Below are 16,505 nucleotides of genomic sequence, written 5' to 3'. Positions count from 1 at the left end.
GCAATGTAGAGAGTTAAGACCCACACCTGGTCCTCCTACATACAGCTCAGAGCACTGAGCCCCTGGCCATGGGAGCAATCTCTGCTTTATCATCTCTCCTGTGTGACAGGGGATGGGAGTGCAGGGGGGGATATGCTCTGTGGGGAGTTGTGCTCTGAGGGGTGCAGGGCATGGGGGTGCAAGGGATGGGGAGGAGGCTGTAGGGGGTGAGGGAGCAGGGATGGGGGCACAGGGGAGCTCTGCTCTGTGGGGAGCAGGGGGTGGGGGAGCAGCAGGGTGAAGGGGGATCCTGGTTTCCCAGCAGACAGTTCCGCCCTGCTCTGCATGGAGCTGGTTCCCTCTAAGGTGATGCAGAGTGGAAAGATGTGTGAGTTGTTGGCAGCCAGACCTTGGCACACAGGGGCTGACGCAATCCCTTCCCCTCTCGCTGCCTGGCCACAGGGGGAGTTGACAAGAGAGGCCTAGAGTCAGCTGGAAAATTCCAGCGAGCCCTCCGCAAAAGGCCAGGGCTTATGGCTCTTGGGCCTGAGGGCTAGAGTCTCCCTGAGGTGACCTCATCTCTGCTCCTGACACCCTTGGTAACCCCTAGCTCCAATGTGCCTGGCAGAGGCAGGGCACTGCAAGGCTCCCTGGAAGCTAGTAGAGGCCGCCAGTGACTCCACTTACCATGGCAAGTCAGAGCGGCGCAGTCTGTGGGACTCACCTCCATCTCCTGCTGCTGGCTCAGCAGTCCCTGCAGCCCCTGCAGGTCCAGCTCGCTCTTCACTGTGGCAAAGCCACTCTCCACCCGAGCAACATCACGGGCCAGAGCCTCCGCCCTGCATCGAACGGCCTCCATGTGTGGGGAGACTCTGGCCAGCTGGGAGAGAGAAAAGCGAGGTGAACCTCAGTGTGAGCTGAGCTCCCTTCAGAGATGGTCCTGGGCCTCTCATGGGGCTAGCTAGCTGTGGGGCGCAAAGGAAGAATAGGGATAACTGTGCAGCACTAGCATCAGCTGCCTCAGTCTTGGCTCCCAACCGCCTGCTCTAACCACTAGGACATACTCCCCTCCTAGGGACAGGTATAGGACCCAGGAGTCCTGGCTCCCAGCCCCCCTGCTCTAACCACTAGACCCTACTCTCTCAGGCTGGCACTATGCAAAGGAGCCCCCCAGTCAGTCAGACTCTACTGTCCTGCCCTCACCTGACTGAGCCAGCTGTGCTCTGCATGGCCACTAGTGGGGTGTTACCCCCTCCTCCTCTGTCAAAGGCTCCCCACGCCAGGTCCCTTACCAGGCGCTCCAGATTCTCAGTCTCCATGACTCGCTCCCGCTCCTTCACCACGTCGTTCAGCATCTCCACAGCCTCCTGCAACTCACCCAGGGGGCTGCTCATGTCCTCACGGCTCAGCTGCTGCCCAGCCTGGGCCAAGGGGAGGTGCACAGGCTCCTGGGAGCCCAACGTGCTGGTCCCTGGCTAAAGCAAACACACAGGGACAGTGGGGCTTTAGAGAGAGACCGGGACATGTGGGGTGACTCCGCCACCACCTAGCCTGCGAGGGGTCCCGTGGAGCCTCCTCACCATGCACTCAGGGTTGCTGGTCTCAGCCATTCCTCAGCCAGGATCGAGGTCAGTGGCCACTGCGCCTCCCCCACCTCAGAGCAGACATTGGCAGATGCTGGGGGTGATGCTGGAAAGCAAGGGGTTCCAGTTATCCCCACCCCCACCCCAACCTCACTCAGTCAGCAGTACGGCCCCCCACCACAAACTGACCAGCAGGGATGGGATTCCCAATGGGGGCCCGAGTCCAGGCCCATCCCCACTCACTCCTCACCAGTGTGCTGTTCCTCTGGCTCAGCACCTCCTCCTGCTGCACATTCTGCAGGAACTCAGACAGCACCAGGGAATCGCGCAGGTCCTCCGCCCGCCGCTGCAGGGCTGCTCGCACACACCCCAACCTGGCACAGCAAACGCAGCAGTGGGACAGGGGCACACGGAGAGGCAGCACCACAGGGGGCTCCTACTCCTGATGCCAACCACTGCAGGGAAATCCCCTCCCAACCCTTCAGTGTTGCCATTCCCCAATGCTGCCCCCCAGGGGGCTCCCACCCCTCTGACACAGCCACCCACTCCCATCCCCCAAAGTTGTCCCACTGGAGGTCTCCCACCTCTCTGACACCACTGTCCCCTCCCATTCCCCCAGGCTGCCCTCAGGGGATCCCCTCTCACCTCTCTGATGCCACATCCTCCCCAGAGCAGGGAATCCCCTCACACCCCTCCAACACCATCTCTTCCTCACATCCCCTGACACTGCCTCCCACTCCTGTAGCCTGACGCTCCCCCTAGTCCGGTTCCCAGTCTGTTTCCCTAGGACTCACTTCTCCTCCACCATCTCCACCTTGCTCTGAATCTTCCCAGCCATCACATGCTCCACAGAGGGCTCTCTCCCCATCTCCTCCCGCAGGGCTTGGAGCTTGATGCCCCACAACAGGACCTGGTTCTCCAAGCAGCTGATCTCCTGTAGGTCCCTGCGGAGCTCTTCTGGGCTCCTCATGGTGGCTGGCTCTGACAGTGAGCCCGCCACCCCCTGCAGCCAGTGCTCAGCCCCATCCAGCTCTCCCACCAACCGCAGAACCTGCAGGAAGAGATTGGAAAGTGGGCCAGGCAGGACCTCCCAGGCCAGATCCCCCTGTGCCCCAGCCTCAGGCTGGGCGGGAACCAAAGCTCCTGTGGGCGCCGTGGCATCGCGTCGCAGGGAAGGCCAGTTTGGTGTGACCCAGCACTGTGCTATCCTATCCAGGGCAGCACGTTTCCATGGAGCATCGCAGGGCTCTCCATCCTGCAGCACAAACAGCACCCGGTTGCCCACCTACAGGCATCTCAGACAGCGCTGAGGCCACTGCCGTGCCAGATCCAGCTGGAGGAGCAGAGACTTCCTGAGCTGGCTCCACAGGGCACCTGTCCTACTTGGTGTGCATGGCACTGGGCTGGCTGATCTCTGGGGAAGGCCGGCCAGGGCCATCACCCCCAACCCTGCTGACACTCCCCAGGGAGACTCCCTTGCAGGGGGCTGCAGCCGAGGCTCGAGATGGCCCCTGCACCAGCACAGCCCAGAGAATGGCCACAGCAACCCTTGTAGGGATGCCTTGTCCACCAGTGCCTGCATTGGGTCTGTTCCTGTGTCCCGGGTGCACCCCCTTCCTGCCCTGCTCACGCCTGTCTCTGCCAGGCTCGTCCCTGGCAGAGACAGATGGTACCACGCACCTTATCAATCTCCCTCAGCACCGCACCGTTCTCCCGGTGCATCCTCTGCAGCTCCGCCCACAGACCTTCCAGCTCCTGGAGGACGCCTTCCACCTGAGGTCTCCCTCCATGGCTGCCACACAGCAGCTTCTGCCCTTCCTGTGGGACACAGACACACACTGTTAGGTGACGCCCATCTGGGTGTCCTGCTCCGCGATCCCTTAGAGGGGCCTGAGAATGAGGCACATGCCAAGGACGGGGATCTGCCCTTCCCCGCCCCCCTTACCCTGGCCACAACGGGGGCATGGATCTCACTGCCCACTGCCATCCCTCCCCAGAAGGCAGCAGAGAGGAAACTTCTCCTGGCGCCCCAGGTGCCTGGCGTGAGAACCCAGTGTTATCCTCCAGTCACACAAAACACCTGCCGCTGGGGATGCCATCAGCACGGTGCCCCCTCTGCCTCCCCAGCAGCGAGTTGTATGGGGGACTCCCAGTCCCACACAGCACGTGCCCCACAGCTGGTGCTCACCAGGCGCAGGGCCTCGATGCTGGAGCTGTTGCCCAGGATCTCCTGCTGCAGCGCGGCCTGCTGGGTCTGTGCGGCCTCCAGGCTCTCTGCGGCCTCCATCTGGCTCAGCCGGATGCTGAGACCCACGTTCTCCCTCAGCCGGGACACGGCCTGCCGCGCACCACGGGGAGAGACAGCGCATTACTGCCAGCTGAGGGGTGGGGCGGCTGCGAGCAGAGGGGGAGACACACGGGGGAACACCCGGCGCTGGGACCCGGGGACAGGGGCTGGGACGCGCCTTGGCTCATTGGAGACGTTACCGCATTAGCAGCCTGACAGAAGTCCTGCAGCTGGGCCTCTTGCTGGGATGGGCCCCGCACAGCGTCTGACTGTCCTGGGGGTTTCCTCCTCCTGCGGGAGAGAGGCAGAGTCATGGACAGTTTCTCTCCTACCACAGGGACCCCCGCAGGCTCTGCCAAAGGACCAGGGCAGCCTCATACCACACAGAGCCCCAGAGCTACAGCTGCAGGGCAGGGGTTGGTATCCACACCTTGGGGGTCCCACAGGTTCAGAGCATGGGGGCAGCAGCCTGTGCCAGGGAAACCCCAGGTGCCCATGTCCTTCCCTGCCCGCTATGCCCCTTCTGGGGACTAGGTTCTGGAGCTGGGGATGGATTCTTACAGCTAAGGAACAGGCCTAGCCCAGCAAATGCTCTAGGTCCCCTCCCCACTCTCTCCTCCTAAGGAATACCTGGCCTATACCCCGCCCCTGGACCCCATTCTTGGGACCGGCCTGCCAAGTCAGTACCTCTTACTGTTGCTGTGGCAGCCAGGGGTGGCCTGCTCTCCTGGCAAGCTCGGGCTTCCCTCCTCGCCTCTCACACGCTCCATCACATTCCCTGCAAAGTCCTTCTGCACCTAGGACACAACAGGAGCCTCCCAGGATCCGATTCCTCCCTCAACTAACACCAGGCAGAGGAATGGGGACCAACAGAGCCAGCTCAGCCTCCCCCCACATCAGGCTATCACCTACTCCTCTGCCACCACACACAGGGCACTCCTGGGAGCAGCACAGGGTCCCAAGCAAAGCCTGGTGACAGGTCCCTGGGGCTGTGAGTGGGGTGGGTGCAGCTGTGACGCCTCTCTAGAATTTCAGGTGCCAGGACGACATCACAGACTGGCACAGATCAGAGCCCAGAGGGACACACAGAAACATGTGCTAAGCTGGGCTGGGCAAAGGTGTATTGGGAGGGGGGATCTGAGCCAGTATGGAGGGTGCATGAAGGGGCAGATGTGTGCAGAGGTGGAGCACATAGACCACTCCCAGACCATCCCACAGGCCAGTGTTCAGAGCCACACGCAGGTCACCTGGGGCATTGCACACAGGTTCCAGGTTTACGTGCTTGTCACTCAGGGTTCATAGAGGAGGTCCCAAGATTTGGCGAGAGGGTCACTGAGGGGGTCACACAGCTGTCACTTAGGGTTCACGGGCTCAAGCTCTTTTCCCATGTGCTGGGTGTCTAAGGGAAGTGGCTCTGGTTTGGCTGCTCTTGTTGCAGCGAAGGGGAGGGCTGGGAAGAGGGAGGGGCCCCAGCTACCATACTCACCACACTTAATGGGACCCTCCTCCGCTTGTCTCCGGCTTCCCTTCCCGCAACTCCCCCGCTGCTGGCTTCTGTCTGCTCGGGGCTCAGGGCATCCGTCTCTTCCATTGGCAAACTGCTCACCAGGGCCAGCAATGGTGACGTCTCGTTCCTGGGAGATGGCGAGCACACGCGGGACAATGGGAGGGGAGGGGAGTGAGAGGCAAGAGGAGAGCGAATGGGGAAGAGAGCCCTAAGCTGTCCTGGCCCCGTGAGTCCTCTGGGGTTGACTCAGGAGTAGAGTCTGGCTCATGCAGCCAATAGCTGATGTGGGTTCTGCCCCAAGGACCTCACTCCAGCCTGGTGTGGGGACCCCCAATATCGGGGAATCCAGCAGATGATGGAGATGTGGAGCCAGATTTTCAAAAGCACTGTACACCCAGCAGCAACCAGCGGCCTGACCCTACCTGTGTAATGGGAGCTGAGCTCTTCGGCAAGTCCAGCTCTTGTTTCCCACAGCTGAAACCCCAGCTCCAACGACCTACTGCCCAATGGCGGGCAGCTCAGATTTGAACGTATCCGTAGAATGGGCCAAGCCAACGCCTTTCCCATGCCACCAAGCTTGTGGGGATCAGCCATGGCCACGGATTCAGATTCTGTAGCTCGGGGAAGAGCAACCTCAGCCACTCAGGAACCAACGTGTGTAAACTCAAAGCCACCCTGCCTGTTTCTGGCTACGCTCTCCTGTGATTGGCTGAGACACTCAAGCAGCCCGCTCTCTAAGCCAATCAAATAATAGCTCAAAAGGCAGAGGTTACTCGGGTGCATCTCATAGGTCACTCTATCTGCCCTCAGAGCCTCCTCCCACCAATGCAGCCTGCACTCCTGTAACAAAGGGGTCTGGAGCATTCTCCCCAGTGGACAGAAGAGGACACTGAGGCACAGAGCAGGGGGTGGACCTGCCCTCCAGGGCCACACAATGAGTCCAGTGCAGAGCTGGGAATAGAACCCAGGAGTCCTGGCTCCCTCATGCTTTAAGTCACACACCCTTCTGCTCACCAGGTCTTGAGGCAGGAGTGTGCAACAAGTGATCCCTATGAATGCACACGCATTGCTAAATTCAGCCCTGGGCTTGCTCTGTGTTTAGGGGGGATGCTGGTGGGTGTGTTGCTACAAGGCTCTGCTGTACCTCAGCACCTGCTGAAGCTGGGCCCAGCTCTCCTTGACATCTCGGTGTTTGTGCAGGACTCGTGCTGCCAGGCTGGGATGGAGGCTGATGAGCTGGGACATGGTCACATCCAACATCTGGAGGAGCGAGAGGGGGCACGAAGTGAGCTAATGGGGCTGGCTGAGGGTGCCCCTCCAGAGACCAAAGCTGAGCACAGAGACTACCTCGGGAATGCTGCGTTAGCCCTCAGGGGCAGGTGAACAGCAGGATACAGGGCCCCAGCTCCCTTCTAACAAGCCCGCTCACTGATCCCTCCTCTCCACACCCCAAATCCTGCCCAAGATCCAGCCCCTCTGAGATGCCAGTCTGGACAGCTGAAGGCAGCCCTGGATGCAACCACCCCCGTTACAGAGGATTCAGGGCATGACATACGCCAAACCCCTTGATGCTGGCAGTTCGGCCAGATGAGGGTTTGACTCCAGGCCATTCTGCCCATGCCACACCCTGCTAGGGGCTGTAACGCCCATGTCCAAGCCAGGTGGTGGGGGGAGACATCCCGTCAGGGCATGCACAGGATGCCTTGCCTCTCAGGTGAGACATTTCAGGTGAGTATGGGACAGTGCAATGCCAACACTTACCATGACCTGGCTGGCAATATCCCTGACGTCTCGGTCCCGGCTGGACTCGGGGTTTCCCTGCTTCCCCACGCCACAGAGGTTCCTCCACTGCAAAAAGAAGCAGCAGCCATTGTACCCCTTAGGGGAAGGTGGGGACAGGGCCCTGCTCTCTGCAGTGTCTCTGTGCCATTTGGATCCCTCTGAGTGATGCTAGCCTCCACCCCATGTCACACAGGAGTCCCCTCCTTCAATCCTGCTCCCCAATGACAGGGGCCATCACCCCTCGCAGCACCAGCAATGATGTAACTCAGGGGTCTGGCTGAGGGGGGAGGCCACTCCATAGCAGGCAGGGGAGCTGGTGACTCAGCCCTAGAGCAGGGAGTCCCCAGAATGTCACCTTCCCAGAGGTGCTAGGGAAAGTCCATCATTTCCTGGGAGTACAGACAGGCCCCAGGGAAGAAGAGGCCGAGTGTGATATTCCCTCATCAGGCCCCCCCATGGCCTCCTTCTCGCTTTGGGCTCCGCTCACACCCTGGGGTTGGGGAGAGTCCTTACTTCAGCTCAATTCCCAGTGCCTGATAGGGATATAGGGCACAGGCAGTGGGGCAGCTCACATTTTGACTGGCCAGGAGAGCCAAGCTCTTTTCCTCTATGCTGCGTTGGGGGTCCCCCTCTCCCTCCTTAACTCCCTTGATATCCTGCCTGCAGCTGCAGAGCTGGTGGCCATGAAGGAGCAGAAACAACTCATCAAGATGCTCAGGGGCTGGCTGAGGGCAGCTGTAGAGCAAAGCAAGGGGCGTTCTCCCCGGCCTCCTGGTGGGGAGAATACTCCTTCCACACCTTCCCCAGCCCTGTGCTAGCCCAGGTGTCAGGGGCTGAGAGAGGAGTGGGCTTTCCTTCAAACTGCCCGATAGCCTAGCGTGAGAACTTCCCATCCTGGCACCCCGGGGCCCCTCAAACCACTGATGGGGCCAGAGCTGATCCTGCTCTGAGCCCTCAGCGGTACCTTGGCGTGGATGGCTCTGAGGAGCGTGTCCGCTTGCTGGAGGAAGGCAGCTACCTCCAGGGCCAGCTGCAGGGTCTCATGATGTTCCTTCAGGGTCCCCTGGAGCCGCAGCCACCTGGGTGGAGAAAGCAGGAGGAGGCTATTGCAGATCGTGCTGCCCGGTGCAGCCTCCCCCGGCCTCCCCAGCCGTTCCCACAGTCATGTGACTCACAGGCCAAGACCTCCCTGTGCCCAGCCCTGCAGCCCCCAGGCGGCTGTGACTCCTCCCCACTCACATTTTATTGAGGTGCTTGCGCCGGGCGGAGATGCTCCTGCTCTCACTCTTGCCGTGCTTCTCCAGCTTCTGGGCCAGGCTGTTCATCTCCTCATGCAGGCCCTGGAACTGCTGCTCCTCCTGGGCTCAGACAGAGAACGAGAGAAATCCCACCAACTCCCCTGGCCCAGCACAACCAGCCAGTCCCCATGGGAGAGATCAGCTCCTGGCTCCAGCTCCAGTTAAGCGTCAATGTGGACACAGGAACAAATGGATTTAAACTGGCCATCAACAAACTTAGGTTTGAAATTAGGCAAAGGTTTCTACCCATCAGAGGGGTGAAGTTCTGGAACTGCCTTCCGAGGGGAGCAGTGGGGGCGGGAAAAACTAACTGGCTTCAAGGCTGAGCTTGATAAGTTTATGGAGGGGATGGTGTGATGGGACTGACTACAATGGTGTCACGGAGTGCAGGGGAGTCAGGGCCCTGCATCCTCACTTCCTGCGATTCACCGTGACTCTCTGCCAGCCAGTAAAACAGAAGGTTTATTAGACGACAGGAACACAGTCCCAAGCAGGGCTTGTAGGTACAACCAGGACCCCTCAGCCAGGTCTCTCTGGGGGGCAAGGAGCTTAAACCCCAGACTTGGGGTTCCCTGCGTCTTCCCAGCCAGCCCAAAACCGAAAGAACCACCCCCCCTCACCTTTGTCCAGTTTCCCCAGGCAAAGGTGTCACCTGGCCCCACCCCCCTCCTGGCTCAGGTTACAAGCTCAGGTATCCTCCCTCAATTAAAGTCATCCCCTGCTCTCCCATCCCCAGTACAGACAGTCCCAGTAAAACTAGACGACATTCTCAGGTCAATCCGCCCCGCTCCCTACTGGGTCACAAATGGCATGTAGCTGATCTGTGACTGCTAGCAGCAAATATCTCCAATTGCTGGTGATGGGACACTAGCTGGGGAGGGTTCTGAGTTACTACAGAGAATTCTTTCCCAGGTGTTTGGCTGGGGGTCTTACCCACATGCTCAGGGTCTAACTGATCACCATTTTGGGGGTGGGGAAGGAATTTTCCTCCAGGTCAGACTGACAGAGACCCCGGGGGTTATTTTGCCTTCCTCTGCAGCATGGGGCACGGGTCACTTGCAGGTTTAAACTAGTGTAAATGGTGGGGTCTCTGTAACTTGAAGTCTTTAAACCGTGATTTGCGGGCTTCAGTAACTCAGCCAGAGTTTATGAGTCTGTTATAGGAGTGGGTGGGAGAGTTTCTGTGGCCTGCAGGGTGCAGGAGGTCAGGATAGGTGATAATGATGGTCCCTTCAGGCCTTAAAGTCTATGCGCTCCATTCCAGATGCTCCAGCACTGGCTGCTGAGAGATTTGGGCAGGAGCCACTGCCCAGCTGAGTCTGGGTGCCCCAGGACAGTGGACTCTGTGGCTGATGGACATGGCTTCAAAGAGCATTCTGACGCTTGTGGCACCAGGGGGTGCTACGCTCAACAGTGTGAACATGCAGAGGCCTCCCCAAAGCTGGGGGTTACCGAGAAGTTCCCGGCTCACCCTGGGTCAATCAGTCATTGCTCTGGCTAGAACATCAAGCCAGTGAGGAGCTGAGATGGAGCACTGGCTGGGAAGTCTGAGGTCTTCAGCTGACATCCCCTGGGAGTGGGGTGACAGGGACCAAGCCCGAGCCAGGCAAGGGGAGGGACTCTCACCTGTTTTAAGTCAAGGATGTGGCGGGTGAGCTGGATCTTGTCCATGCTCTCTTGCAGAAGGGCCGTCAGCACGGGCTTCTCTTCCTGGGACAGATGGGGATTAGAACATAGAGAGGGCAGAGGAAGCCAAGAGATCTACAGAGAAACGGCCCCAGACTGAACCTGAAGCAGGAGGTCTAGGGTGAGGACAGGGCAACTGGGAGTCAGCACTCCTGGGTCCCACTCCCAGCTCACTGTGTGAACTTGGGCAAGTTCCTTCCCCTCCTGGCCTCAGTTTCCCCTTCTGTAACAGGGATAAATGCCCTAGAGCACCACCACCCTGTCCAGGGGTGATCTCAGCCATACTCTACGTTATACAGGCAGCTAGCTTCTGGTTGCCATGGCAAATGCAATTTGCCTACAGGCTGAGAGTATGACAATACCATTTTTAATCAAGTGGCATTTTCCCTGTTAGGGCCCTGGCCACACCTCCCCCCACCCTACAGTCCCATCCTGGGTCCCGGGCTGCTGCCCTACCCTTTCCAAGTGGCAGGGCTCTGCTCAAGGGCCAAACCTTTGGCAGAGTCAGTGGCAAGGCTCAAAGACCCCACTGCAGGGGCAGGGCCCCCTGGACATTGCAGGGGGTGGGGCACATTCCTAATGCATCACCAGGCAGTCGGGAGACGGCTGAGGAGGTCCCATTCAGCCTGCTCTCCCACTCCCCATACCTTCTGCCTGATCCAAGCCTCCAGCTGTTCCGCTCTCCTGTTGAACTCCTGCAGGTTCCGCAGCCCGCCCAGCGCTTTGCTTTGATTCCCGGCTGTCTGCTTCAGCAGCTGCCACTGCTCCTTCAGGGCCAGCAGCTGCCTCCTGGCAATCTCCACACTGGGGCTGGGCCGGCCCATGAGCTGCTCACCCATCTGGGGAGAGGAAGGGAAGGGAAGCAGCTCAGAGAACCTAAGCCTTGAATCCACTGGCCTGCTGGGGTACTGACTGGGCATGGAGGAGCCCAAAGACACAGGGATAGCCAGGCACTGCCTGGGTGCAGGAGAGGACAGCATGGGCCCAATCGGGTCAGTTCTAGCAGGATTCAGGCTGGACATCAGGGGGTTGCGGCGGAGGAGGCTGGAATGGGAGTGGGTCTGTCCTGGAGCCCCCACCATACCTGGTTCAGTTTGATCAGTGTGTTCTCAAAATCCCTCATGTCTCTTTGCAGGGTCTGTGCCACCCGTTCCCAGTCCTGGATATTGCAGCCATCCTTCAGATCCCGCAGCTTCCCTCGCACCCAGCTCTCGGCCTGGAACACAGGGAGGAGCGCTGATCTGGGAATGCCACTGAAACAGGCCTGGGGATGGCATTGAGCCACTTCTTCCAGGAGCTGGCGTGACAGCTGGGTAAATGGGCCCATCCCAGACCGGGATACATGGGGCCATTGGTCTGATGACCTGGCATGACAGGGAGATGGCCCATTGGTCTGAGCTGGGGTAGCAGGCAGCAGGGAATACTGGGCTAGATGTCCCGTTGGTCTCAGGTGGTGCAGGTGGGGATACAGGGGAGATGGATCCATTGGGCTGACCTGGCGCAGGAGCTCCTGATTTGTCAGAACAAGAACAGTCTAACTCAGGGGTTCTCAAACTGGGGGTTGGGACCCCTCAGGGGGTTGCGAGGTTATTACATGGGGGGTCGCAAGCTGTCAGCCTCCACCCCAAACTCTGCTTTGCCTCCAACATTTATAATGGTATTAAATATATAAAAAGTGTTTTTAATTTCTAAGGGAGGGTCGCACTCAGAGGCTTGCTGTGTGAAAGGGGTCACCAGTACAAAAGTTTGAGAGCCGCTGGTCTAAACTGCACTCGTGGGTCCCCTGGAATGGGGCTGTGGGCACAGCCCCTGGGAGAAGGAGACTGAAATGCTAAAGCCCAGAATTTCTGGCTGCCTCTGGAGAGCCCTGCAGTCTGGCTGGGCCGCGTCCCCCTCGCCTGGCAGCCAAGGCCCTTTGCAGGCTGAGTGGAGAGGACATAGCCAGGCGGGCAGGCCTCACAGGCAATCTCTCTACCCGCCGTGTGAGGAGTCTGTTCTCCTTTCATTCTCTCTCCCTCCGCTGCCCCACCATCCCCCTGCAGAGCAGACAGAGACACCCCTTCTTTGTGACCCCTTTTCCTCTGCTGCCTCTGCTGCTAGGGGGTGGGGGAAGGGAACTGGGCCCCTATGCGGGCTGACCCACGCTCCCTGGGGCAGACGGCCTGGAGAAAGGCAGCCAAATATGACGTTATGCCACAACAATGGCTTCGCTTCGGCTGAGCGTTCACTCCCCCTCACACTCCTGCTGCTCAGATGAAAGGCTTCCGGCCATGGACACATCCCTGCTTCATTCCTCCACTGGAGCTGGAAGGAAGGAGCTTTCTCTTACCATCACTGCTCCCCCCAGGGGCCAACCCCCCCCCAATGTAGAGGCACACCGTGGTGGGGCAGCATCCTGGGCAACTGCTCCATTAACCAGACATTCACTGAGCTCCCTGGCTCCCAGACCTTCCTCCAGGGATCCCCGGACTCTACCTGCATTATCTCTCGGTTGAACTGGACTATGAGAAGGCTCTGGTTAGGGACGTTTGCCTGCCCTGCACTGCTTCGGATGCCAGTTTTCAGCCCAGCCACTCCACTTGGCTCCTTGTTCTTGACACTTTCCTTCCAGGGGGCTGGTGCATGGCATCCTGAAACCTAAGGGAGTCAAAGAATGGAAAGACTTAGTGCACTTACCTGGGGGTGGAAACCTGAGCCAACCCAAACACACACATGAAAGGGGATGGCAGCCTGGTTTGTTCCCACAAACATTAAATACTATCCATTGGCTTCAATAGCTCTTTGCCAAGACACTCCAGCTGAGGATCTGGCTCCCTGACTTCAATGATTTACACCAGCTGAGTTTCTAGTCCTGTGTTTTTCTGAGACGGAAGTCACTTGTCGTTCACAGAATTTGTCGTGGCATCATAAACACATATGGGTCTCCGCACTCCGCTAGTCCTAGGCACAATCCATGCTGCAAAAAGTTTGCAATCTAAATAGACAGACAATGTAAAATGCAACCATCTCCATTTGCTTCCTCTTAGTTCAGTACATTTCCTCTCCCTTATGTTACACAGGAATTGCTTTACTGGATCAGCCCTAGGCTACATCCAGATAGGGTCTCTGACAGTTGCCAGTAGCCCATGCTTCAGAGGAAAGTGAAAGAAACCCTACAGTAGGGAGTTGTAAGAGAACCTGCTCCTGTGAAAAGTTTCCCCCTAACACCCATCAGTTAGAGTTTGGCTTACGTCTAGAAGCAGAAGAGTTCACAACCCTTCCAAAACTTTCTCTCTCGTAAAAATCCCTATTGTTGTATCTCTGGACATTCTCATTCCCCAGATAAATCTCCAATCTTTGTTGAATCCTGCTAAGTTCTTGGCTTTGGACTTCAATGGTATCTAGTGGCAATGAGTTCCACAGCCCAATTGTGCACTGCATGAAGAGGGGTTTACTTTGGTTCGTTTCAAACATACCACCTTTCAAATTCACTGGATGCTCCCTATTCTAGTGTTATGAACAGAATGGCCTACTTTCCCTACACTTCATTAGCCTGTGTCCTTTGATCACGTCCCATCTTATTTCTCTCCTCTCTAAAATAAACAATGCCAATCTTTTCAATCTCTCTTCACTCTGAAGTGTTTCCAGGTCTCTAATCAATCTTATGGCCCATCTCTATTTCCTCTAGTTTCTTTGTGAGACGAATGAACAGAACAGGCATAATACAGATTTGTACAATGACATTCCTCCATCCCATTCCTCATGCATCTGAACATTGGTTCCCTTTCTGGACAGCAGCTCCCTACTGAGCAGAGGTCTTTATTGAGCTGTCCTCAATGATGCTCGGGTCTTTTTCCTGAGCTGACACAGTTAATTTAGAACTCTGTAACAGGGGTTCTAGAACAATTTGTATAGTGAGGGTGCTGACAGCCATCAAACCAAACTGTAAACCCTGTATATGATGGAAATCGTTTCAAGGCAGGACCCCCCACACCCCTACTTCCAGCACCTATGCCCTGTAAGGTGTATGAGTAGTTCCCTCCAACGTGCATTACTCTGTATTTGTCACCACTCACTCTCACCCACCATCGTGGTGCCCATTTACCTAGCTTGGTTAGATCCCTCTGAAGTTCCTCACACTCTTCTCTGGACTTGACTAACTTAAATAATTTTGTGCTAGCTGCAGATGTTCCCACTTCCCGACTCACTCCCTTTTCCAGATGAACACATCTGTCAAACAGCACTGGTCTCAGTCTGGAGCCTTGGCTCACCTCACTGCTAACCTTCGCCATGTTGAAAATCAACCAGTTTTTCTGACTCTCTGTTTTCTGTCTCTGCCAGTCTGTGATCTCTGATGGTATTTTGCCTCTCGCCCCATGGCTACATAGTTTTCTTAATAGCCTCCTGTGCAGGACTTAATCAGAGGCTTTTTGGACGTTCAAATAACTTATGTCAACCACTTTACCTTTATCCACTGTTTTATTGACATGTTCAAAGAGTTCTGATAGATCGTATTCTCCTCAGCAGAAGCCACGCTGCTTAGTCTCCATGATTAGATATGTGGTTTATAATTCCTACTTTTAATCATCATTTCAATTAGTTTATCACATGCGATGGCAATAAGGCAGGCCGCAATTCCCAGCATCACCCTTCTTCCTTTTTAGAGCCAGGGACAACATGTGCTGCTCTTCAGTCCTCTGGTAAGTAGCTGATTTTACTGAAACTGAATATTTCTGTGAGGAGCTCAGACATTTGTTGCACTCTCTCTGCATCCCCATTCCCCCGCCCCCCCAGCTGCCTCCTCCTCCTTCTCAAGCCTGGCCCCAACCCCTAGCCCTCAAGCACAACATCAAAGCACAGAGTTATCTTGGAAGTTTCCCTCTACTCCTCCCACCGAGCACAGCAAGCAATCAGCATTGTGTCAACTGCACTCAGCCAGAAAAAGGAGTGGAGAGCCTGGGAGCCCACTGCCCTCTAGCATGGGCATGGCAGGAATGGGGATCACCCCTGCCTCAAAGAATCTCTCTCCACATATTTAAGCTACTTTGCAATGTGACAGATTTTGTGCTTTCTGCTCAAGGCGTGGAAATATCTATTGGGTTTCCAGGAAATGGGGCGGGCGAGCCCGCCCCATGCTAACGGAACCCCCCACAGCCTAAGGGGAGGTGCCACAGAGCCTCAGAAACCCACTAATTGCGGGGGACAACTAATAAAAGAACAGGGACAGGAGTGCGGTCAAAGGGTCATAAGAAGGGAGCCTGACGGTGACACCGAGCAGAGAACCCCGGACAGCGCCCACTGCTCCTCGAAGGCGTCAAGGGAGCCAGCGGACGCCGCCCAGAGGAACTCCGCCCGGAGACGTGAGCAGCAGGGGAGCTGCAGGTCAGGATTGAGGGACGTTGGCAGAGCTGTGTGAGGGGAGCCCAGGACAGGAATAGTTGGGGGTGGAGAGGAGGACCAGAAATGAAAGGCATTAGCAGACCTGCATCAGGAGGAAGTTTGCTTAGTACCATCTCTCTGAGTATGGCTTGGTTCTCTCACTTTCAGCTGCCTCCTGCTAAAAGGAATAAAATTCACCCAATAGAGAAATGATTCTGGAGCTCTGTCCTCCTGGGGAAGGGGCTGCAGTGCCCTGATCCCACACCCATGCCTGCCCCCACCAGACCCGGAGGGCCCTGGGGACAGGGTTTTCCTCACCCGAACATCCAGTGCCCTTTAGTGATGAGCAGAGCTCCAAAGCAAGAGAGCAACTGAAACAAAAGGGCGATTCTCCCACCTCCCTCCCCACATGGCGCTTCTTCGTTCCCCAGGAGCTCAGCCCACAGCTCTTCCAGGGGCATCTGGAGATTCTTATTTGAATTAACTCATCAAGGGGGGGAAGCTCTGCATTTCCTCTGGGGTTTCGCTCTCGTGGTCTGCACTGATGGAATGTTCTGTCCGGGATCCAGCTCCGACGGGGGCGACGGCTAAGGTCAGCCAGAGACGGAACTGGCCTTCCTCCAAGCTCAACCCGAGGTCCAGCTGCACAAACCCCTGCGGAGGGCCGGGGTTGTGAGGATTTCATGTCCTGCTGCATGGAGGGAGCTCAGTGCCAGCCCCTCTTGGGAGATGGAGCAGACTGAGAAGCCTGGTGTTGTACCAGCTACGGGCATGCCCCACAGATCTTACAGTCCGGGCACAAGAGGCACAAGGACAGGGATCAGGCAGTGGCCGGTCAGTAGAGTGTGATGTGCCACAGTTTTAATAGTGAGGGTTGTGTGCACATCCTGAGGAGGGAACGTAGGCCCTGGTGGATCAGGTTGGGAAGGGGCAGATCAAGGCACAGCACTTGGCACGGAGTGGGGAGAGGTGGAAAAAGGCCGCGCTGTGGGTGGTGAGTTGGGCAGCTTATCAATAGAGCTGTA

At 57.3% G+C, this 16,505-nt stretch overlaps 1 protein-coding gene across 3 annotated transcripts in view; it reads right to left on the bottom strand.

Annotated features, from left to right (window-relative positions):
* LOC123366283 overlaps positions 1 to 16,505 on the bottom strand; it is a 47,820-nt gene that overhangs the window by 21,283 nt on the left and 10,032 nt on the right. For 2 of the 3 annotated variants that reach the window (XM_045009570.1, XM_045009571.1), the window contains 17 exons: positions 12,598 to 12,759; positions 11,207 to 11,338; positions 10,770 to 10,961; positions 10,063 to 10,146; positions 8,378 to 8,496; positions 8,103 to 8,217; positions 7,118 to 7,204; positions 6,501 to 6,616; positions 5,336 to 5,483; positions 4,537 to 4,646; positions 4,050 to 4,140; positions 3,751 to 3,900; positions 3,243 to 3,380; positions 2,357 to 2,613; positions 1,813 to 1,936; positions 1,272 to 1,454; positions 704 to 859 (listed from right to left, as the gene is read on the bottom strand). In XM_045009570.1, the coding sequence (XP_044865505.1) occupies positions 704 to 859; positions 1,272 to 1,454; positions 1,813 to 1,936; positions 2,357 to 2,613; positions 3,243 to 3,380; positions 3,751 to 3,900; positions 4,050 to 4,140; positions 4,537 to 4,646; positions 5,336 to 5,483; positions 6,501 to 6,616; positions 7,118 to 7,204; positions 8,103 to 8,217; positions 8,378 to 8,496; positions 10,063 to 10,146; positions 10,770 to 10,961; positions 11,207 to 11,338; positions 12,598 to 12,759 (2,364 nt within the window). The remainder of the gene's footprint in view (positions 1 to 703; positions 860 to 1,271; positions 1,455 to 1,812; positions 1,937 to 2,356; positions 2,614 to 3,242; positions 3,381 to 3,750; positions 3,901 to 4,049; positions 4,141 to 4,536; positions 4,647 to 5,335; positions 5,484 to 6,500; positions 6,617 to 7,117; positions 7,205 to 8,102; positions 8,218 to 8,377; positions 8,497 to 10,062; positions 10,147 to 10,769; positions 10,962 to 11,206; positions 11,339 to 12,597; positions 12,760 to 16,505) is intronic. The other variant, XM_045009572.1, reaches the window with a different exon arrangement.

Source organism: Mauremys mutica, chromosome 3, assembly GCF_020497125.1.
Source record: "Mauremys mutica isolate MM-2020 ecotype Southern chromosome 3, ASM2049712v1, whole genome shotgun sequence".
Lineage (NCBI taxonomy): Eukaryota > Metazoa > Chordata > Testudines > Geoemydidae > Mauremys > Mauremys mutica.
This window is presented reverse-complemented; position numbering and strand designations above follow the sequence as displayed.